Below are 24,121 nucleotides of genomic sequence, written 5' to 3' on the forward strand. Positions count from 1 at the left end.
ATTGTTTTAGATTATCGGATTAAAATAATATGCATTAACTATTTATTAGTATACCTCTAATTTGGTGCTCCTTCCATCCAGTTTTACTTGTTTTATATAGTAAAAATAGATCTCCACTTTTATTTATTCAGTTTAAAAAAATCAAAAAATAATTTATCATTTCATATCTATTTTACTCTTATTATTAATTATTAAATTGACAAATTCAAAAAATTCTTAGTGACTGCATAATATATTTTATTAATTTCAATCATTATGTTACTTAATAATAATTTGGAATGATACAGTAAAATTATCATTATATTACTCCCTCTGTTTCAATTTGTTTGAACGTATTTCCCTTTTAATCCGTACCAAAATGAATGACCTCTTTCCTAATTTGGAAACAAATTCACTTTATGAATGATTTACGGCCACACAAATTTTCAAGGCTTATTTTGAATCATAAGTTTTAAAAGTCTTCCCTTTTTCTTAAATATCGTGCCCAGTCAAATGGGTTCATATAAATTGAAACGGACGGAGTAGTAATTAACCATAAAACTAATACGGTTTCGGATATTTGTCCCCAAAAATAATAATAATAATACTCCGTATAGTACAATCTTGGCTTGGTTTTCTTGGAGCAAAAATCTGGCCGGAGATGAGCATTCCGACTGGAGAACTCGCCGGAGATGATTTGTTTGGACCGGCAACTATTGCCGCCGGTGAACTTTACAGTTTTCGCGATAACTATTTCCCTATAAGTACAGAGGAAAGAGTTTCCAAATTGCAAAGCCAATCTGATCTGGCTCTTCAAATCCTCGATACAATCCCTATAGGTAACTAACGCGATGTACTAATTTTTACTATTTTTAGGAAATGCGGTGTGTTTGGATGTGATTTGTGGTAAATTTGTGCAGAAAAGAGGAAATTGTTACTTCAACGTGCAATGTATTTAAGAGGAAAAGTACTTGATGTAGTTCATGTGTATAAGCATTGAAGGATATTACATCTATTTAATTTGAAGTTAGTTAATTTTAATTATGCTAAAAAAATATTCATATTTGATTAGCATGAATGTCCTAAAATTTGACAAAGTTATTCAGAAAACATAGCTAAAAACTTTTAAAATTAGTAATTTCTCTGCTCAATTTTTGAAGGCAGCGTGTTTAGATTGTGATTTGTGATAAATTTGTGCAGAAAAGAGGAAATTGTCACTTCAACGTGCAACGTATGAGTATTTTAAGAGGAAAAATACCTGATGTAGTTCATGTATATAAGCATTGAGAGTGATATTATATCTATTTAATTTGAAGTTAGCTAATTTTAATTATGCTACATTTTTCAATACGACAATCGCTATAGGTAACTCTCTATATTATTCGAGCTAATTTCTGCTGAATTATTAGGAAATGCGTTCAAGGAAAATATTTTAATCATAAACTCTATGAATCTCTGAATGTTCTCTACAATTTCCATACTATATGAAAATAACTAGAAGCAGTCCTATTTATAATAGTATGAAACCTACTTTGACTATAAACTGAAAAGCTTATATTCCTATACAAATTTGACTATAAATCCTAACTAGACATGAATTAAAATAACAAAACCCTAACCAGTTTGGTTTTCTACAACTTTGAATCATTATTTCCAACAAAATGTGTTGAGTTCGGATTGTGGTTTGTGGTATATTTGTGCAGAAAAGAGGAAATTACCGCTTCAACGTGCAACGTATGAGTATTTAAGAGGGAAAATACTGGATGTAGTTCCTGTATATAAGAAGGAAGCAGAGGATCATCTGTCCAAAGCTGTGAGTGAAGGAGAAACACTGAATGCTCTAATATGCTTTGCCATATAGTCAGTGTCATTCTTATTTGAAGTGTTGTTATTTGTTTGCTTTTAGGTTAAGTTGAATCCATCTCTTGTGGATGCTTGGCTATGTCTAGGTAACTGCATTTGGAAGAAAGGAGATTTAAATGCAGCTAAAAACTGCTTTACGTTTGCCCTTAGCAAGGTGGTTCGTGTCGCTGTTTCTTTGCTTATGAGATTTCAATAGTGAAGTGTTTTATTAAAGGTCTACACATGTAATGTTTCTGTTTGTTGATAGATTCATTTTTGATGTTTTTCAGGGTCCAAATAAGAATATTCTATGTCAGCTATCAATGCTTGAAAGGAAACTGGCTCAAGGTGAATATTGCTGTTTCTATGAGTTTCTTTTGTTTCTAACGAGCATCACAAGTACATATGTACTAGTTTCAAAACAAACAAAAAAACAGTACATGTATACTAGTAACTTTTTTTTTTTTTTTTTTTTTTTGAGAAGGTACATATGTATACTAGTACTGAATTGATAAGGATATATGTACAATTCAATACCTAATGAAGTTGGGGTACAACCACAAAGAACTTCAAACTGAATTATCTACAGTGTTTTATTTAGCCTAAAATAAATGGTAGACTAGAATCTCCCTTGGAGGGTTTACTTGATTGTCTGATCTTTTGGTTTGTTTGTTGAGTCCTGTATGATCCTGTACCATCTCGGTACTTTATCAATAAGATTTCGACTTTATCTAAAAAGAAAGACTAGACTTTCCCCTTTTTAAAGATGGAGACATGATACCATTTAAGGAGCTTTAAATTCTAAATAGAAATTCAAGCCAATGTGGTCAGACTTGTGCGATTTGCCAGGAACCCAAAAGTATCACCAATGCGATGACTAGAGAACTTGAGGCATACATAATGATGATATCTTCCAAGCGCTAATTTTAAGGGCTGTGTTTGCACTTTATGGGGTTGTTTTGAGGAGGCCAATTTAACCTTATGAAATCAGTTCATTCACGAAATCAAATTGAATGTAGGTGTCGTAAAAATATCAAATTGTGGCTTGATAAGAACACCAAAACAAAAATATCCAGATTTATTCAAATCTAGTGGTCAGCAAAGATATTACTTTGCATAATGCTATAATGGAGCTGTTTGATATGTATAATCTAGAAGAAACTTTAATGATTCGGAGATTGTCAAAGTTAAATTACGACTGAGTCACTAGTAGAGCTGACACCGGATGAAAACCAAAAGGATTCAATATTGTGGGGAACAAAAGAGGACGTAATTATATGTTACCTTCTCAAAAAAAAAAAAAAAAAAAAAAGAGGACGTAATTATTCTATATAGTTGTGCTATGAGAGCCCTACTGAGGAATGAAGTCAGTGATAATGTTCAAGGACCATTGAAAATGCTAGAGATAGCAAAATACCCAATTAAAGTGGTTTTTCTTTTTGATGGTTAGATTTACTAGAGGCATGTTTAACACATGACAACGTGCAAAGAAGATTATTCAATCTCTGTAGTGGGTGTTGCTTTTGTGAAGACTATCGAATCTGTGAGACATCCTACTACATAGAAGGTGTAGTTGGCGAATACTTATCTGAAAAAAGTATACTTGGCAAATCTGGTGTATGTTCGGGAACCTTTATGGGATTCAGTGGGTGTGGCTAGCAGTTGAATCAAACAATGACCAGTTGGCAGGGGACGAAGTTGGCAGGGGACGAAACTAAGGAAAGATCAGAGTCAGATAAACAACAACAACACACTTAGTGAAATCCCAAAAAGTGGGTCTGGGGAGGGTAGAGTGTATGCAGACCTTACCCCTACCTTGGGAGGTAGAGAGGCTGTTTCCGGTAGACCCTCGGCACAAGGACAAGGAAACGAGAGTCAGCTACGATGAACAATTCCTTTATGTCAATCATGGACATTTTTTTTTTTTTTTTTTTTTTTGAAACTTGTCAATCATGGACATTTTGACGAGAAAGAAACCAGAGTTTTGCAGGGAAAACAGAATATATTGCTCTTGTCTTGCTGAAGAAGATCAATCTTGAAAGCCTTTTCACCTGCTTTGTAACATTAAAAAAGTGTGCTGCTGCAATGTGGCAATACCTTGAAAGCCGTTTAGCTTTCATCCTTTGAGTTTTTTCCTACCGATTCTTCCTTAGAAGATCTCTTAACTTCAGTTTGATCATAGAATTTCATATTCCATCAATAAAAGAACTTGAAATGTCATTTACATAGAGGTTAATGTAATTTCTGCCTGAGATTTCTATTCTACTTGTTGTTCTTTTGAGTTCTGAGACAGAATGGACACCACTTCTACCCCTCCATTCTACTCTCCAAACTGATCGACCACTATACTTCGGGATTTCTACCTTTTAGAGTATTAAATTTTTCTTGAAGTATTAAAGTAAATAATGTATATTTAAGTATCCCTGTCTGTATTTTGCTTATGGTGAAAAGTTAACATCGTTGTTGACATTTCTTTTCCTAAGAGGCTGGCCCTAATTTGCTCATCTGATTTTATGTTTACTTTGTAGATGCTGAAAATCCAGAAGAAACTGTTGATGAAAGCATCAAACATGCCAGGGAAGCGATCACTTTGGATGTCAAGGATGGATATTCTTGGTGTAAGACTGCAGATTGAATCTAGTTTAGAGACATTCCTTAATTACTGGGCTGTAACATCACTTAGATATGTTGTTATTAACATTCTTTGTTTAGCCACTATCTGCTTCTTTATTCACCTTTGACCTAGTGCTTGTCAATGATATTAAGTCCATGTTAGCCTTGCTTTAAAACATGTTATAGTTTAGAAGTAAAATATAGTTTCTGTATACACTCAGTGATTAGGGCATAGTAACTAAATAGATTTAGTACTTATACATTTAGAGCGCATGCTACGCTTCACTTTTCGCCTTAGGTTACTTCAGTATGATGCACTGCTAGAGTTCTGCTAGACTCAAGTTCTGCTAGACTCATACTCTTTAACTGATTTCAAATGGATTTCTCCAGATATATGAACCATGATCCATATTTAACGCATCCAAATTCTAGTTTCTTCAATGAGCTTATATCTTCCTCTTTTTAATTGACTAGTATTGCTTCCATCATTTTTGACAGATAACCTAGGAAATGGATTTCTCACTTCTTTTTTTGTGACTGGAGCATGGGACCACAGTAAGCTTCTACAGTCATTAAAAGCGTACCAGAATGCTGTAAGTATGCATTTGCCAATTGGAATTCTAAATAAAGCTTATGTTAAACATGTGTCTCTTAGAGTCTGCACCTGCCGTCTTATCTTCTTTCTCATGAACTTGAGATTTATCAGCAGTATGTTGAGCCTTCTAAGCCTGTAATGCTCTTTGTTCTTTAGAAACTTGGAACCTCTTCTAATTCTGGGATCCTTTTCAGGAGAGAGATGAAAAAATGAAGTCAAATCCTGATCTGTACTACAATTGTGCCACTGTAAGGACTATTTCTCTATTCTGATTTATTCTATCATATAATAACTTAGTATGAGATTCTTTGAGAACATCTCAGACACATTATAGCAAAAAAGGCCTTGCTCGACTTATTTGCTATCCATTAGAAGTTAGGTTGTGGTTGCCACTTATTACCTCGGTTTTATAATTATATTTTTGTTATATTATTGCTATAACTGGTTAACCAACAACAATAACAGCTACTCCTCAGTTTCAAACAAGTTGGGGTCGGCTATATGAAGACAGAAAAAAAATGAACAATAAGAAAATTAGATGGGGTAAGTGTCCCTTAATGAGAGTCTACAAGTTGGAAAACTAGATTATTTTGTAGGTTTGCTTTCTGTCTATCAGAAGTACCCCCTTCGTTCATTTTAATTGTGGCATCAATGCCTCTCTTTGCATTTGAGAAATATGAGTAGAATGCCAATTGAACTGATCCAGAGAAAAAAAGAAAAAGGAAAGGGTGTATATTGATCTCTCGAAATCCAAGGAATGAATTGTCGATTTGGGAGAAGTGTACCTGAAACGTTATAATAAAGGCAAAAGTTGGTTGAGGCAGGGAACTTCATTAGCAAAGAGACCTGTCAATTCAGGGAACATGATGGAACTTCGGGATGAGGAAAACAGAATATGATTTAATCATGTCAGCCTCTTAAGGAGAGAACATTTCTTCAAAGAACCCCCTTCAAATGATATTTCAATAGATGCAGATTCAATGGGGGTGATAGTTGATGTAGTTTCAAGATAATCCATCAAAAAGCCTATATCTGCACTTCAAATGCTTACGTTGGAACTAAAAAAAACGTTTTGTCAATCATTAGCTAGTCAACTTCATTTTCCTCACTAAATTGGTGGCTCTTCATGAGTGGGTTTCATAATTGATTTCTTTTCAATATATACAGATATTAACGCTTTCTTCATCTTTTTTTTCTCTTCTCGTTAATGTTATGATTAGAAACGGATTTATTAAGAGCTACCATCTATACAAAGTTTTTCCTGTGCCTATTATGATCCTACTTTTTTAGTGGCTTGAGCATTATATGCGTAGTTAAACAAGATTAGGAGCCTATCTAAAGAATCTACTTTTTGTTCCTTTTTAAATCTAATGTCTGCATGCACATTGATGTCTAAAATGTTGTCTTCACTTTCATCACCAAGTCGTTTACAATAAATTCGTGGGTGAATCTGATTTGATTCTGAAAGGTGAACAAATATCTGGAGAATTATGAGAGGGCCCTTACTGGATTTGAAGCTGCTGCGTTAATGGATCCTGGTCTTAATGCTATGGAGGATGCACGAATGATGGTTCTGCTTCTTGAGAAATTAGACTATTTGCTTCGGGTGAGCTTATTTTTGTTGTGGCTAGATTACATAAGTAGTTGCGTTGATCCTTCATTTTATTTTGGCAAGCATTTAGGAAATCATGGCTGACAGCATTAGTCATAAGGAAATATCTGGAGATTTATGGGACAGCCCTTACTGTTCATCTGATTTTTGTCGTCTGACTTGTAAAGTGTGTGAGTTGGAACCATCCAAATAGTCCTTTCCAGAACAAAAAGAGGAATTTGATAAAATTTCAATGCATTTAAATGCAGTCTGTCCCCGATATGGAACACAAGGGTGATATTTTTGCAGCTTATGACATCCAACTTGCCTATTTTAAAAGATGCCTCTTTTTTTGATGCAATAAAGTGTTAGATATGGCCATCTTTTAGATGCTTCTGACTATCACTCAATGTCTAATAAACATTATCTGGTTCGTGGTAGTGAGAATTTGTCATGTTAAATTTGTATGACAAGACAGTTCCAAAATATTGCCCTTCTTCTCAAACATTATTGTGGATCCATTAAATGCTTGGGAGAACTGAGAAACTAGTTGATGCTAGCACACTATTTATACTTTATAGGTAGATGAGGTTATGCAGAAGCAAGAGTTGTTTTGAGTCCGCAGTGGGCATCTTAATCTGGTGTCAATGTTGGTCTCATTATGCTACAGAGGTCAAGTTAGAAACCTTAATATGGTTGCACCAAATTCAATGAAAAAATTTTCCAATTTGAATGTCTGAGCTAGATGATTAGGTGAAATCAGTTCAGGAAAAAAGGGAAACTTACTAACAAAATAATCAATTAGTTAGAGAAGGCATAAAGCTTGATGATATACCAGTGCCAGAGAAGGGATTTTAGCATTCAGGATACGACAAGTCTTTAAGACAAATCAATCCGGAATTGACCTTTTCTTACATTTGACCTGCTGATCAGTCTAGTTTATCCACTTAATGGGTCGAGTGAATCTCCGAATTCATGTACTGGTTGTACAGGCAGGTATTCTTCCAAAATTAGTTTGTTTCTTCTTTATCTCTTCCATGTTTTCAAGCAATGTAGAAGAGTTAGGGTATTACTTACAAAAGGAAAAAAGAATTGTATAGTTCTGAATTTGTTCGTGTCAATCACTTCTGTTGGGTGTATAGAACATCTGTTGTGCATGACATTTGAAGAATGTTGAATGATTTGGTCGTATCTCTCAGGGTCAGATTAAGGCTAAGCGGCTTTCTTCCCTATCATCATCTCTTGCGACAGTTGATTGTAAGGATTTATATTCATCTACTTGGTTAAGAAAAGAGTTCGATATTTGATCAACCTCATTATGTATGAAGGTCTTAACAAGAAACTTCATGCAGTAAGCCATTCATACAAAAGAGCAACCATGGATCTCTTATCTGAAGGTCTTAATAAAGGAATTGCAATCGCAGGAAAAGTTTTGTTCTTTGCTAAGAATGAGAGTTTAGCTCCATTGTAAGTTACCCGGATTTCTATGAACCTAAAGCAGTTCATCGTTTTATCACTTTGCTCATTCTTTTATTCCCTTTGTAAATGAAATGGCAGTATAAACTAATTTTCAAACTTCAACTTGTGTTCTGCAGATACTATGTGCTATCTGATTCCAATCACACATCTTATGTAATTACGGTGTATGGTATTCGGAATGATGCTGTAAGTCGGCCTTCTAGAGCTGTTTAATGTCTCTTAGCGCTGTTCTTTGTTCATGTTACTCAATTCATGAGAAAAGGAGATCTAGTTACGAAATTGAAGAAGCTGATTAGGCAACCAACACTTTTTTGTGCTTAACAGCAGCAGTAGCAATATCCTTGATAATTATTAGGAAATTTTTTCTCATTTCATTTTCCTTTTTGGAAGAAGAATTGGGTAGGTACCATACTCAAAAATACCATAGCCTCTCGTAACATAGAAGAAAATTATGTTACATCGTCGGATTAACCATGGGCACAAATAGTCTCTGTCAATGACTGCCTCCAGTAGTAGTATCATTAATATTAGAGTGCCCCCTTTTAAGCTTTTCATTTTCTGCATCACACATCCTCAATAAGAAATATTTCTTTTACTAATAAGGCTTGTTCTTCGCATTGATGTGAAATAGTGTACGTATCATTCACGATCTGATTTTGGCCCACATTTCAATCTGAACCCAGATTTGATACAGTGAATACATTAGCTAGTTCATTGGAAGTGTTTCTTACTTCGAGATTGTGAACACACCACCTCCTCTGTCCTACATTAACAAAGATCAAACAGATGAGACTAATCTGAATTGAACTTTATCTTGAGAGCTATAATGTATTAATTTTTGAGAGTGAGAGTTGGTGAATGTAGAACTATCTATGACTATTCTGTTTTACCTGAACTTATCGAAGTAACTGGCCTTTTTTGGGTTGCTTTGATCCTTTTGGCCAAGCTCCAATTAAACTATCACCTCATTCAAGTGCAATTTACTCCTATTGACAGATTAAAGAAGGAGATCAAGTCACCTTATTGGAGCCTTTCTACCGTTTTGTTGATTTTACTTGGAAAGGAAAGGTAATCTTCTATTATTATGTGATTTATGTTTATGCCTAGTTGCGACTTACTCCATTTACTTTGGGATATTTCAAAAGTTCTTTTCTATCAATTCCCTGGGCTTTGTCTGTTAACAGCTTAATGTTTCAATCTGGCTCAATTCATAATCACATCTGCAAGCCTCGTGAGTTTAGCGGACATTTCTCAATCTTCACCTGCCCACTGAAATGAGTGAAGAAAGTCCCTTTAAGAAAAGCTATCTTTGCAGCCAAAAAAAAAAAAAAGAGTTCAGAGGTTTAGAGTAATTTGGCTAGGCTCAATCCTCTTATGAGAAAGCTAGCATCATGGGATTGGCATTTTATCAAGCACTTCTTGGACTGTAACGACAATGAACTAGTTTTTGTTGCATCGCGGAATGAAGATTGCCACTTTAGCATGCTAGTGGTATTGCATGAGATGGTTAAGGCTGGATTAATTTTATGTAGTCTGTCCTTACAATTTGTCTTTTGCATGTTCAAACTTCATCCTCATGAAGTTACTTGTTAATTTGACAGCATTACCAGTTCAAATCAGTGCGAGTGGATTTTGTGGAACAAGTTCTTGTAAATGGAAAATGTTTGTCTCCTCATCAGGCAGCTCGTACGTCAATCTATGCGCAACTCAAGGCATGAGGAGTATATAATCTCCTCTTGTAAATGTAAGCTACCAAGAAAAATTGGCAATTTCTTCTTTGTGAATTGATTATCTTGTAAATACTGATCTGTGCTAAAGAACTGATCAGAATCCTTGAGTGATTGTTAAACTGCCTACCCGAGCATATATACTTTTTTTTTTTTTTTTTTGGTCTGCCATATTCTGTCTTCGTTATCTCAAGACTTCCATACTTTCTTGGATGCTTGTCTAATGGCTCTATCTCATGAAGAAGACATTACTTTTTATTATCTTCTCGTTTTTGAAATTGATGGTCGTAGAAGCTCTTCTGCTTTCTCATTTATCTGTATTGTCACTAATCATTGTGTTTTCTTCAGCAGGATTTTGGATGACATGGTTTTTTCACGGAGAAGGGACTTCGCGCGTGTGATAACTTCACTTTCAAACACTAACTTTTGAAGAAGAAAAAGGCCAAAAAAAAAAAAAAAGCTACTTTTTATAGCTAACCAGGTGTGAGGTCTAGTGATCTAGTTGCACATATTCCAAATGGAGGAAGTAACTAATGGCACTTGAAGAAAGAAGAACACTATATTGGTATGTAGCAAGCCGTATAGGCTATCAATTAGTTTTGGGATCTCATATGGCAAGTCAATTTTAACAAGGTGGAGAGTTGATTAGATTCATTTTCTTATCCCTCACATTTTGTCTTATTAGTTGTTTGTATTACTCGTTAAAGAATGTACACTATTTTGAACCTTTATTCGGGCAGCCATTGAGTAGAAAAAAAAACCTCTTATCTTGATACATTTGTTCATTTCTTCTTGCTTGATATACAAGGGCTTCTATTCACCGGCACAGGAGGTACTACGGAAGAAAATAACTCTTCTACAAAAAGCAATACAAACGTGGTACGATAAAAATATAATTCATGAAGTAGCTTACTGCATTTCAAGTAACTGCTCAACTTGAAACAAGAATAAAGTATTCTTAAATTTATACAGCTAATCCGTTGGTAAAAGCATGCCATATTTCCATTTGTGGACCTGGAAATAAGGTCTACGCGTTAGGTGGACTGGATTTGTGGTAAGATTCACCAGTATAGTTGTCCTTGTAGTCAATTGTATATGCCCATGTTCTTGCTACCTCTTAAACAATGGAAAGGAGGTGCAATATACACCTAAATACCATTTTAGTAAAATCCAAAATGCATTTAAGTATCGCACGGAATAAAAAAAATCATACAAAGAGACCCAACTCTATACATACAGGTAAACCTAGATGTGGTTCATTAACTTGCATAATGCATACAAATTCATAATGTGACCCAATAGAGAGCTACTAATAACAGAGAAGACTAGCGGATCGAAACCCCTTTCGAGAATGACTCAAAATATACTGCAGAAAAAAATGTCAAAGACAAATAGGAAAACTATCATTGCTGGTAATAGCCACCCTGATGGGGAGGAGGATGATATGGAGAACGGACGGTATAAGGAGGTCGAGGCATAGAACCTTGTTGCTGCAGAGGTGCAGGTTGCTGCGGAGGTGCATTGTAGTAGGGACCCCGCCACCCCGGATATGCAGGTTGGCCGTACTCGTGGCTCGGTGGGGGCTGTTGTTGATGTTGAGGTGGTGGATATGGTGGACCTGAAGCTTGCAAATTGTAAGGCGGTGGAGGCTGCTGAGGAGCACCATAAGGTGGTGGATTTTGAGTATAACCAGGCATTGCGGGTTGCTGAGGGGGTTGGTAAGTAGGAGTCGGGGGTCGAACAGCATTGGGAATATTCGTGGGGTCTGCTGGCGGTTGGGGATTAGATCTTGGAACCTGATGGGATTGAGCAGCAGAAGGATAATTATAGCCATTTGAACCTTTATTCTCCTGGAAACTGAGACCTGAAATTTGTCTTTGCACGTCATCCATCATTTCTCGGCACTGCATGTTTCTTGTCATCACAAAATCACTGCCCTGTTGCTTTACATTTGTGATAGCGTCCTGTTTAATCCATGAAAAAGAGAATGTCAGTTCTTCATTCTTCAGTTAAAGGGAAAATCGATATATCATATATGAACTTTGGGATCAGCTCAGGGACAATTGGGAAAATAAGATATTGAGCAAGACTCGTCTGAGTACGCAGTCATAGTGAGTATCCAAAGCAATTATAAACGATTATGTAAAATAAATTCTAAGCAAACGCACATTCTCCTTTCGTCCTCATTACTAAATAACTTACTTCTTGCGTTTGATGTTTGTGTTTTAGCTTTCAAAACTCAGTATTATTATCCTTACCCTTTATCAGTTGGTTCTTAGCATGTAATACCCCTATTTATTTGGAAAGTAGTTTTTTTTCCTAACAATTTTGATTTGCTGCCTATGTTCCTTACAGACGTGCTAGCGTAAATATTAGTGTTTTTATAGAGAGAAGCAACTACCGCTCAGTCCCAAACAAGTTGAGGTCAGCTATATAAATCATCACTTCCAGTTTCTATAGAGAGAGCGATGAAATTATTCAGGAAGAATAAAAGACCTAGACTTCGTACAATAAAAAATCAATCACAAAAACTTATACAATCAAAAAAGACGTTCATAGATGAACCATGGCACATTGTAAATTAGTATTTGGTTATTAAATTTGAATTCTTAAAACGCAAGAAAGTTTTTAACTGAAAGATTACGATAAAATAAGCACTTCTATTTTCATTAAAAAATCTTATGTAAACCAATAAAAAGTTGCAATTGAACTTGATGCTCTATTGTATCGCAGATGACATGAATCTTTGACCATTTAAACGAGGTTATCCATTGAAAGGCCTTTAGCAGTACTGGAATACCATCAAGGATTTGAACACAGAGGAATGTGAAGGCCAAGGGTTTAACCATGAATAAAATCCATCGAAGTAGGCTAGCCAATACCTAATCCACACCCCCCCCCCAACCCCCGCAAACTTCTCAAACAGATGAAAAATTCCATACCTGAAGTGTAACATAGAACTTCAGTCCCTCGTTGATATTCTCCTTTATTTCTTGATATTTCGAAATGGCAGCTTCGATTTGCTTATAGGTTCGCTCACGGGATGCTGCAACATTGAGAAGTACACATTGAGCCAATAAAAATTTACTACTACTGCAGGAATTAGATATCACCAGTGGACAAACATTAATAGCAATAACATTTCAGAGTAAACAAATGAGATATCTACAATTATGTTTGGGTTGAACATGGTCATTGTTCATTTGGTGTTGGTGGCTGCAAATGGAAGTAGCAAGCTTCTACACTGCTCAACTAATTGACAATATTATTCATGCCTTTTGTCTTTAATTCCACAGCCTCCTTATGGCGTCCCTGTCTTCTGAAATGTGTAGGGTGCACAAGGAATTCCTCATCCACACAACATCCCTTTGGTTCATTACATTTCTGCACTTCTCATCTTGCTAAATAAGAATACTAAACTGGTCCTTTTGCTAATTGACATTTTATTGGCCAGTAGTGGAAAATATCGCTTGTTAGTATCTTTCAATGTTGTATAAGAATACTAAATTAGTCTTTCAGTTGTCCTTCATAATCCTTTTGCACAAACGTTTTCTCTAAGTTGAAGTCACCTTGTTTGAAAACCATCCACATTGATGATTGATCACAGTCATGCTCACACTGATCACCCTCCTCCATATTGCATTATCTTCACACGTAAATCTTCATAGCCATTTAATCAAACCTCCCACCTTGATTGTGGTTGTTGAATTTTATGAGTCGTCTAATTTAAGAGAGTCAAATGTTAGAGATAGGACACTTCTATTTATTTAATTAGGTCGAAACGCGACCTCTCAACATGTAGACTTAATCCCTTTTCAAGGGGCGAGCATGTGATTATACTTTTTTGATAACTGCGATAGTGAGACTTAAATTTAGTACCTATACGGCTATACCTAGTCTAGAAAATAAGATAGAATTTCTTCACCAAAAAAAAAAAGATAGGAACTTGTTCTGAATTGGTTGTAGACAATATAAGATAGATCTCCTTGTATAAGAGTTTATGCTACTAGGAATAAGGTAAGCTTAGAATACATGAAAGGAAGGAAAGTTATTAAACAGGAAAAGATTACATAAATACTGAGATTCCTAATTATGACAGAATTAGGAGAAACATCTACCATTAACCAATAAACATCCAATGGATCTAGAACATTCTAACATACAATTAAATTAATTATTAATTCTCTTGATATTCTTTTTTTTTTTTTAATGAATAAAAACTGAAGTTAATTCTCTCGATTCAACACTCCAAATATTTTTTTTTCTTCATCTCGCAATGACCAACACATCTCCTGAGCTGAAACTTTTAAAGTGGTAAAGATTCACTCGCAAATGAAAAAACAGACACCCTAGTGCACCAACCCTGAGCCTTGCACATACTGTCCAGCAAATGCGATCACAAAACATGGAAACATATCTTTATATGAGTGAGACACCAGTTCACCATGTTCCTCAAGGAACAAGACTTGCAAAAACAAGAGACTGCAACCTACTTCTATTATCTTTTCCAGTTAGGTAAAGCATAACATAGAAACATTAAAATGTGCCACAAGGCACCATAAAAATCAAAGCTTCAACATGCTTCAGAAAATATCCCTGAAAGATAGAGCACATTAAAATGTACCTTTATAATCCTCAAGATTGAAGATAGAAGCGAAGTCCTCATTTTGAGCCTGCAAATGAAAAGTATTGTTAGAGAGCATTCAAAGATATACATTGAAATCTGCACCAAGGGTGTGGCCTAGAGGTCAATGAAGAGGGTTGAGCACCATGAGGTCTCAGGTTCAAATCCCAGCAGAGACAAAACACTAGGTGATTTCTTCCTATCAGTTCTAGCCTTGGTGGACAGAGTTACATAGTACATGTTGCTAGTGGGAGGTGACAGGTATCCCGTGTAATTAGTCGAGGTGCACGGCTGCGTGCAAGCTGGCCCGTACACCACGGTTATCAGAAGAAAAAAAAGATATACATTGAAATAATAAAATCATTGCAATAACAGGCAATGGCAAAAGGTACTACAACATAGAAGCAAACATGTCCTGCTTCCCACTTAGTTTCAACTAAATATTATCCCACTCATACAACTAAATATTATCCCACTTATCAATATAAGAAGAAGAAAATATAAAAGATGAAAAGGAAAATCCTAACTTCATTTTACCTAGATACTGCTCCAAGTATCAATCCAGATACATAAAATATATAGACATGGAAAAGGAAGAGATGCAAAAGGTGCATTGACTAGAATGTGCGATCATAAATTTACCAGATTAATAATCCTTTACCTTATCAAAAAAAAATAAAAATTACCAGATTAATATCTCCCTATAATATTCATGATATTTAAAGCCAAGGCAGATGCTTCAGCATCAGAAAGAAAGGAGCAGTAAAAAGGGAAATCCCAGAATCGCTTTGTTGTTTGTAGCCATGGGTGATTGATTAACTTAAAAGGCATTATTCTATTTTTTCACTCCTTACAATTTTTTATAAGGAGTTCTTCACTCCTTACAGCTTATTCTTGTGTATTAAGAAGTTGAACTGTTGAACTGTATTTTTTACATTATATCAGACCTGAATCTGCAGCAACAATTGTTCTTGCACCTCAAGGTTCTTGGAAATTTCTTCACAAATATGATCATATTTTGCAATCTCCTTTCTGAAAAGATCCTCGTGGGAACCAGTGGATGTCATCAGCTTAGGAAGTATATCATCCTGTGCAATACCCCACAATATAAATGGTAAAGCTGGATCCCGCAAATCCTGAATCAGTGAGCAAAGAAGCAGAACAAATACCAAGAAACAAGCACCTTTCCTATGAAACAAAAATGTTTGAATAAGACAAAGTGCAATTCATTTCACGTGACCAGTTGCCGATGGATGATGGTTGAAGAGCAACCACTAAACCCAGTTGGGAAGTAGTGTTAACCTTATGTGTTTGCTTTTTTCTAAACCTAATGCTATTTTTAATGTGCTACGGAGAATCTGTTTGACTTTCTATGCTCCAAAAGAGCTGAAACCATATCTGGTAGACTTAACAAGAAGTAGTTAAAATACATTACTAAAGTACGGTCATGATACACTATGATTACCCAGAAGGACCATGCACATAAGAATTTTAACGGCATAAGGAGCAATTTTACTAATAGACAATGAATAGGCAATCACTGCCAGGACAACCAAATGCAACGTTTTGCTTTTTCTTTTTTCTTTTTTTTTTTTTTTTTTTTGGGGGGGGGGTGAGGGGGGGAATGTAATGATTAATTTACCAGTCATAATACTTTAAGCAAACATATTATTTTGGTGCAAGCTTATGTGACTTGTACCATAAGTATTGTCAACTAGCAGACAAAATAAGACCTCTTAACATGTGAACTAGCAAATGACCTTTCTTTCTGCTTCTTTCGAGGAATTCGAAAGATCATACTGTTCAACAATCCTATGAGCAAACGCAGTACATACTTGATGACTATATACATAAGCTAAAAGTTCCAGACTTAAAAATATGTCCACCTCTTTAAAATTAGAAGTCAAAAGTTACACTGCATAAGGTACAAGTAGCTATGTTATCATACCTTCCTCTTCATCTCTTTCAGCATATCTTCAAGCCCTGCCCGCTGAGCACCAAGACCTTCTAATTGTCTCTGCAAATATAAGCATCAATAACTTAAAAATTCTGTGGGGGCAGTTATTTCTTTATTTCTTGAGAAATAAGGCTGTGAAAACAATTATTATGGCTGCAACTCAAAGATTGTTCATCCAGTAAACAGAATATCCCCCAAATGGATCCAACAGAAGTGACGAACTTTGTCTTCCACAGTCCATAAATTCAACCTTTTTTTACTTTTTTTATCGGTAAAGGATAAGTATATTGATTACCAGCATCAAGTGAGTGCTGGAAGTGCTCAAAAATTCTACCATGGCTTTTACCAAAAGAGTGTGTAAAGACACATTTGTTCACTATACTAACAGTTCTTTCTGCTCTCAAAATGTCTTGCATTCCTTTCCTTCCAGGTGGACCACCAAATAAATTCAACCTTTTTCTATAACAGAGATATCTGGGCCAGCTTGTGCGAACCTCGACTATAAATCCGGGTTGTTGCTATCTCCCACCTGTACAAGTACTGGATAACGCTGCCCACCAAGGCTTTGGCGATCGGAAAGAAATTCAACTATTTCTGGATCTATCAGTATTTTCTAAATTACTTTTGCAACATGTAAAGCTTACACTTACTACACCCCAAACTTGTCCACTGATTTGTTGGCCATGGAAGGATTTTAAACTAGATCATCAGGCTACAGTTGCTTAAAATTATTAAACCTAGGCATTAATCAGGCTAGTTAATAAGCTTTCTTTTCTACTGTTGGTACTTATGGTGAATCTTCATGTTTCATTTTTGTGTATTCACTAATAGAGTATTCTTTTAATACACCAAACTTGCAACATATATTTTTACACGGTGTCTCTGAAGAAAAAAATTACTTGATTCTGTCTTATAAGTAATTAGACAATTTTCAAAGTGAAGTAGCTACGCCTTCGAAACAAAACATGTGGGTGCTGTATAATTTCTTTTAAATAAATAGGTTACATTAACCAGTAACATTTTTTAGTAAACATCACTAGTGATTTCGAGAGAATTTTCTATAGCTACTCTACAAACACGGTTGCAACATAACCCATGATAAAGGATACAGCAAGAAGAGCAATACACATGTAGCATTGTTAACCCATCTTACCAAGCTCTGCTTCAGAGCTCCCGCAATGGCGTCTTCATTGGCATCCAACGACATGATTGGTCTTGCTAAGGTCGGAAGAGCAGATTCAATCTATCACAGAGAGGAGTGCCAGGTTAGGTTATGCTTCTGCTAGCTACTTGGGGAGATATAAAAGTAATACTATCACATTGTAAGCAATGACTTTAACTTTGAACTTCTTCTCCAACTGTACCATGGTCTATACATACAACAAACTAAAGAGCGAGCACTTCAAAGTTGTGTAGCTGAATATCTAAGAATCCAAATCTAGTCATTGTAACCTTTTAATATAAGAATAAAAGCATATATTTTTTTGAAAATGAGAGAACGGTGCCATTTATTAAATACATATCAAACTAATCACCATGCTCTACCAACGACATAAGTTGTCGGAGAGATTTTATCTCTGATAGCTCATTAACTCAATTTCCACAATGTGACAACTATCCTAAGAATACCCACTAATACTAATATGTAGAACATCAGAATTCTTTTCTACATGTTCTGATGAGTGAAGTTTCGTGACATAGCTAAATACGCATCACATGACTAGTTATCTAAAATAAGGTTTCAGAAAGAATCTAACTCTCAATAAATACACATACTGGACGGCGGTCAAGGATTGACATGAGTGCTGCATGATCCCTCACTGATCGTTCAATCCTTGCATCACTCTCCGCAGCTTGCTTCAAGTTAGCTGCAAACCTGTTTAACCTGTCCTGTAGGTTCTTTGTTAGAGTACTAGATTGAGGCCTTGTCCATCGTGTTCCAAATTGACTTCTAAATTGAGCATCTTCTGCTGCTTCTTTTTGCAGAAGCTCCTCAGTTTGGACCAGTAATTCCTGGTTCACCCTCTTCAGATCATTGAGCTGCTGTAGCTCAGCTTCTAAACCAGCTGGACCACCACAAATTTGAACTGCCTCTACATCTTCTTTTAAGGCCATGGGTAGAGTTAAGTTTCCCTCCAGAGCAAGAATAGAATCAGGCAAGTCCATTTCCCTTAGCTTAACTCGAGCTAGCTCACTTCCCTGTTGCAATCTCTCAGCTTGAGTCCTAATGACATCATCAACCATTTCGGTGTACCTGGATAAAGCTTTAGCGCTGTTATCAGGAACAAGACTGGCAAACATCTTCTCCTTGCTTGCGTCCAGAACATCATTCATTGGCATAGGCTTGACCATTGAAAATGCTGGAAGAGGAGGCAGAGAACTGGCTTGTGGAACTCTCATGAGGTACACTCTATCATTCTCCTTCACAGCTCTCGCCAAGTTTTGATTTAAATTAGCCTCTAGCTTATTAATTGCATCCAAGAGCTGCTGCGCTGCTCCCTTTGGTGATGTTTTTTTGGCCTCAGACAACGCACTAATCCCACTTTTCAACCTTGCAATTTCCTCTGCAATTTCTTCTTTCTCGTGGAGCTCCATACCATACCTATAGCAAGCCTCAGCATAAAACAACGCAGCTTTGAGTTGAACATGAGCCACCCAGCCCTTGTCAAAGTGGTAGTTCAGAGGTGCAACATTTAATGCTGCCAAAGCTTCCTCGTAATAAATCCCAACCTGTAATCATACGTGAAAACTTATTTAAAAACTAATTGTTGCATTTATTAGTGCAAAGAGAAATTTCATCATCTTACATCACAATAGCAGACCAACCAGAAAATGTCATTGCCAACATAATATATCCAAAATGGCCTTCTAATATATTACCAAATATCAATAATGCATTTGTTGCATCCTATGCAAGTGGGGTGTTTGTTATCTTCCATACAGTAGAATAAAAAGTTAAACTTGACTAGACTACAGAAAGTATGAAGTGGCAAAGGCTGAAACAAAAAAGGTACTATAACCAATAGAAAACCTGTCTTGAAATCTTTGCACAGACTCCAGGAGTGCTTCCCTTGGCAATAGTATTCTCGAAAACACACTCCTGAGCCTGCGCTAGCATGAGTCTTTCCAACATCCCAGCACATTCCACTGACATGTCAACCGTGGTGGAGTTACCCATTGATGCCTTCATCGCCACATTGTCTCTTAGGAAGGCGAATGCCCCAGCTGCAGCAATAAAGGAATGTGATGCCTGCCTTCGCCCCTCCACTGCTGATCGATCCAAACTCAATCCCATCTGACTGTGCACTGCCCCCAGATTGAACAAAACTGCAGCTTTCTCTGCGGGGGAAAAAAAAAAGATGCTAAATAACTCATGTAACGGGATGACAATAACTAAGTTCAAATTTGACTTCCGAAAATTCATAAGTTCGCCATATTATATAGAGAAGGTACAAGTTAGAACTTAGTGACCATTTAGATATTGGCACAAAACTAATCTTTAAATACCTTTGCATGTTTGGGTTTTTTGGATTTTCTACTTATTTAATCATATTTTCTATTAAACAAGATTTTATAATCAAATTCAATGGTTAGTTACTCCTCGAAAAGATAAACTTTAGCAATTAACCAAACAGGACCAGCATCCAAATGATGCATGTCTTTCTTATCTATTACCTTCTGCATCAGGCAATTAAAATTTTAATCTTGTTAAAGTTTTTAAATCTCTGGAGCAAATTCGGATGTTATCCCAAAATCCTAATTCCAGGATACTTGATGCATTTGGAAAGGAAAATAAGACCAATGTATGTTAGCAGCTCAAAATCAAGTGCAAAGCAATTTTGAGTTATACTTCATGCATTATAAGTTATACGATAAACAAGAAGCAAAGGAGAGGCGATTTAAAGGAAAAATATGATCAATGTAGAAGCTCAAAGAAGCAATTCTAAACTGTACTTCACGCATCACCTATTGCGCATCAAAATTTCAAGTCCAATCAATGTAAAAGCTAAAAGAAGCAATTCTAAATTGAACTTCATGTATCACCTATTGTACGTATAATTTCAAGTCCAACCAAATAATAGTTAATTCAATACTTATATGAGCTCAAAATCAAGTGCAAAGCAATTTTAAGTTATACTTCATGCATTATAAGTTGTACAATAAAGGAGCAGGGAAGAAAATGAAAAACATGATTAATGTAGAAGCTCAAAGAAGCTGTACTTCACGCATCATCTATTGTACGCATAATTTCAAGTACAATCAAATAAAAGTTAATTCAATACCTAGATTAATGTAGAAGCTTAAAGAAGCAATTTGTACTTCACGCATCACCTATAGTACACATGATTTGAAGTCCAATCAAATAAAAGTTAATTCAATACTAGATGAATGTCGAAACACGCATAATTTCAAGTACAATTAATAAAAGTTAAATTCAATACCTAGATGAATCAATTCTAAACTGTACTTCAGGCATGACCTATTGTACATCATAATTTCAAGCCCAATCAAATAAATGTTACTAATTCAATACCTAGATGAATGTAGAAGCTCAAAGAAGCAATTCTACAATTGTACTTCACGCATCAGCTATTGTACGCATAATTTCACTTCAATACCTAGATGAATGTAGAAGCTCAAAGAAGCAATTCTAGAATTGTACTTAACGCATCACCTATTGTACGCATAATTTCACTTCAATACCTAGATGAATGTAGAAGCTCAAAGAGGCAATTCTAGAATTGTACTTAACGCATCACCTATTGTACGCATAATTTCACTTCAATACCTAGATGAATGTAGATGCTCAAAGAAGCAATTCTAGAATTGTACTTAACGCATCACCTATTGTACGCATAATTTCACTTCAATACCTAGATGAATGTAGATGCTCAAAGAAGCAATTCTAGAATTGTACTTAACGCATCACCTATTGTACGCATAATTTCAAGTACAATCAAATAAAGTTAATTCAATATGGTCAATGTAGAAGCTCAAAGAAGCAATTCTACAATTGTACTTCACGCATCATCTATAGTACATCATAATTTCAAGTCCACTCAAGTAAATGTTAGTACTAATTCAATACCTAGATGAATGCTATACCTCGTGCATCATAAGTTGTACGATAAACGAATAGGGAAGAAAATCAAAAACATGATCAATGTAGAAGCTCAAAGAAGCTGTACTTCATGCATAATCTATTGTACATTATAATTTCAAGTCCAATCAAGTAAATGTTAGTACTAATTCAATACCTAGATGAATGTTATACCTCGTGCATTATAAGTTGTACGATAAAGAAGCATGGAAGAAAATGAAAAACATGATCCATATAGAAGCTCATAGAAACTGTACTTCATGCATAATCTATTGTACATCATATTTTCAACTCAAAACAAATCAAATTTAATTCAAATACCTAGATGAACGTTATACCTCGTGCATTATAAGTTGTGCGATAAAGAAGAATGGAAGAAAATTAAAAAAAAAAAAATCAATGTAGAAGCTCAAAGGAGCTGTACTTCATGCATAATGTATTGTACATCATAATTTCAACTCAAAACAAATCAAATTTAATTCAAATACCTAGATGAATGTTATACCTCGTGCATTATAAGTTGTACGATAAAGAAGCATGGAAGAAAATGAAAAAAAAATCAATGTAGAAGCTCAAAGAAGCTGTACTTCATGCATAATGTATTGTACATCATAATTTCAACTCAAAACAAATCAAATTCAATACCTAGATGAATATTCTGCTGGACAGCTTTCTGTTTATTTTTGAAAGTATCATACCAAGTAAAAAAAACAGAATTAATATGATCCTTATCATTTGATATAGGAAATCTCGATTCAACAGCACAAAGGGCTTTATAGTAATTTTGCAGTACATCACGACGAGCAGGTAACGAATCTGCTGGTACACGTTCAATTTCGATACGGTATTGTTTAATTGTTTGGAGATCATCTTCCAGATTTTGAGCTTCACGTTCAGAGTAATTGAAAACGATGTAGTTTCGTAATGGACGGTAGAGATCGAACGATACGGTTTTTTTCTCGAAGATTGCTAACATCACGTTTGTCGCCGCCGTTGATGACGGTGACGTCATGGTTAACGGTGACCTTTACAGTGATGATGATGATTCAATAGATACAAAATGTTTTTTTTTTTCAATTTATTTGTAAGAAGGAAGAAGAAAATGAGAGGTTAGGCGAAGAATTCAAGGGTGTAATTTGGTGCTACTACTATTATTTTTCCAAGTTTTCCTTCTTTTTTCTTCCTTGTAGTCCACGCTGATTTATTTTTGTGTCTTTAAATATTATAAATTGTTATTTATAGTAATTTCTAAATGTGTTGATTATATTTTAAAAAACATAAAAATTATATGTTCGAATTTACGATGAAATTAATTTCTTGAAATCTGTATTGTATCACATTTATTGGGACGAACTGAGTAGTAAATGTTGACATCGATATTAATGTTGTTTGCTTAGCATAAAAGGAAGACATTTTCTTTCTTTTTTTTATAGGAAAATGAAGAGATAAACACCAAAGAAAAATATAAAGTTTTTTATATTGTCATTATTATTGGCTACTGTTACGTAAAATTGAAATCTCTAATTAGCGACAAAGGTATTATATTCATTTTAATAATTACCGCAATGAGTACCAATGCAAAACCAAGACTAATGAGTTGTTAGGAGCTGTTATAGATGAATGAGGAGATAAACTTTGTATAAAAATAAAAGTTCTAATATTCATTTTAATAATTACAGCAACAAGTGCCAATGCAAAACTAAGACTAATGAGCTGTTAGAAACTTTGTATAAAAATAAAAGTTCTAATAGTCATTAGCAATATATTTTAAATTTCTCTTTCGAGAGTTCTCATATTATTAAATTTTATTATTCAAATACGCTATGTCTGAAAAAACTCAGCTCATTATTTTGTTGCTTGAAAAACTCAGCTCAAATAACGTAACTCATTATGTTTTAGATGAACTTTATTTAAACATAAACTTCATAAAGATTGACTATTTGATCATCGAGTTAACTATATTAATGATATTATGTCGTGAAATATAATCACATTACTTTAGCGAACAAGTATGCGAAGAAAAATTAAAATTAGAAATCTCGCTTGAACTGACCCACTTATGTTGAGGCATAGCTCCAGACCAAATCAAAAGTCAACTAGACTCTACTTAAATTCTTACCAAGTCTTGCGACTAGTTGTCTAGTATAAATAAAATGAAAAATATTGCAAATCAGGTGTTAGAACTATGAATTAAGTGAAAGAATAAGATGGGGAGATAATTATTTACTATTTATATTGGTGTGAGATAATAAATACTATCAAATAAGTAGAGTAGAAGACATGAATTCATTTGAATCAAGCATCTCGATATACATGGCAAAATACAGCTTGACACGTGTCGAAACAGTATCGAGAAACGTGACGGAGGAAGATGAAACGTTTCCAATTACGGCATTTAATACAAGTAAACCCCTGGTTGTATCCAGAGTCAAATTACAAGGTAAAGCCACACAGGGTAATTAATAGCAGAATAAAGTTACAAGACTGGACCGGATCTGAAGCAGACAGTACAATTTAGAATTAAAGGCAATATTCATTGCTCATTATTAGTCATTATTAGAATTTAATTACTGGTTAAAAGGTCCATGTATTTGTACAATAAAAGCAGCTTAA

The 24,121-nt window shown here is 35.1% G+C and overlaps 2 protein-coding genes and 1 long non-coding RNA gene across 3 annotated transcripts; 2 read left to right on the forward strand and 1 right to left on the reverse strand.

Annotated features, from left to right (window-relative positions):
• Positions 1–552: 552 nt before the first annotated feature.
• On the forward strand, positions 553–10,039 carry LOC132067575 (uncharacterized). Its single transcript, XM_059460846.1, has 13 exons — positions 553–818; positions 1,683–1,792; positions 1,886–1,996; positions 2,112–2,169; positions 4,350–4,439; positions 4,933–5,027; positions 5,224–5,277; positions 6,498–6,635; positions 7,820–7,877; positions 7,973–8,087; positions 8,216–8,285; positions 9,096–9,167; positions 9,701–10,039. The coding sequence occupies exons 1-13, from the start codon at positions 641–643 to the stop codon at positions 9,815–9,817; spliced, it is 1,266 nt and encodes a 421-aa protein (XP_059316829.1). The 5' UTR covers positions 553–640; the 3' UTR covers positions 9,818–10,039.
• On the forward strand, positions 5,284–5,750 carry LOC132067576 (uncharacterized). Its single transcript, XR_009417176.1, has 2 exons — positions 5,284–5,473; positions 5,560–5,750. It is a non-coding gene; the product is annotated as an uncharacterized LOC132067576 (long non-coding RNA).
• Positions 10,040–10,943: 904 nt separating the features above from the next.
• On the reverse strand, positions 10,944–22,676 carry LOC132067577 (vacuolar-sorting protein BRO1). The gene is made up of 9 exons (XM_059460847.1): positions 22,154–22,676; positions 19,439–19,746; positions 18,184–19,137; positions 17,561–17,650; positions 16,399–16,467; positions 15,398–15,538; positions 14,451–14,499; positions 12,769–12,872; positions 10,944–11,790 (listed from the first exon to the last, which is right to left on the reverse strand). Exons 1-9 carry the CDS (start codon positions 22,518–22,520, stop codon positions 11,230–11,232), a joined length of 2,643 nt encoding a protein of 880 aa, XP_059316830.1. The 5' UTR covers positions 22,521–22,676; the 3' UTR covers positions 10,944–11,229.
• Between the last annotated feature and the right edge of the window lie 1,445 nt (positions 22,677–24,121).

This window comes from Lycium ferocissimum, chromosome 8 (genome assembly GCF_029784015.1).
Source record: "Lycium ferocissimum isolate CSIRO_LF1 chromosome 8, AGI_CSIRO_Lferr_CH_V1, whole genome shotgun sequence".
Taxonomy (NCBI): domain Eukaryota; kingdom Viridiplantae; phylum Streptophyta; class Magnoliopsida; order Solanales; family Solanaceae; genus Lycium; species Lycium ferocissimum.

What these genes read in the sequence shown, in the direction of transcription:
- LOC132067575 (XM_059460846.1), top strand. Translation starts at nt 641, where the DNA reads ATGAGCATTCCGACTGGAGAACTCGCCGGAGATGATTTGTTTGGACCG. An exon ending in TTACGTTTGCCCTTAGCAAG is followed by an intron (nt 1,997 to 2,111) that starts GTGGTTCGTGTC and finishes GATGTTTTTCAG; the next exon opens with GGTCCAAATAAGAATATTCT. An exon ending in TGTACTACAATTGTGCCACT is followed by an intron (nt 5,278 to 6,497) that starts GTAAGGACTATT and finishes TGATTCTGAAAG; the next exon opens with GTGAACAAATATCTGGAGAA.
- LOC132067577 (XM_059460847.1), bottom strand. Translation starts at nt 22,520, where the DNA reads ATGACGTCACCGTCATCAACGGCGGCGACAAACGTGATGTTAGCAATC. An exon ending in CAATCCTTGACCGCCGTCCA is followed by an intron (nt 17,651 to 18,183) that starts GTATGTGTATTT and finishes TCTCTGTGATAG; the next exon opens with ATTGAATCTGCTCTTCCGAC. An exon ending in CAATCTTGAGGATTATAAAG is followed by an intron (nt 12,873 to 14,450) that starts GTACATTTTAAT and finishes TCAATGTTGCAG; the next exon opens with CATCCCGTGAGCGAACCTAT.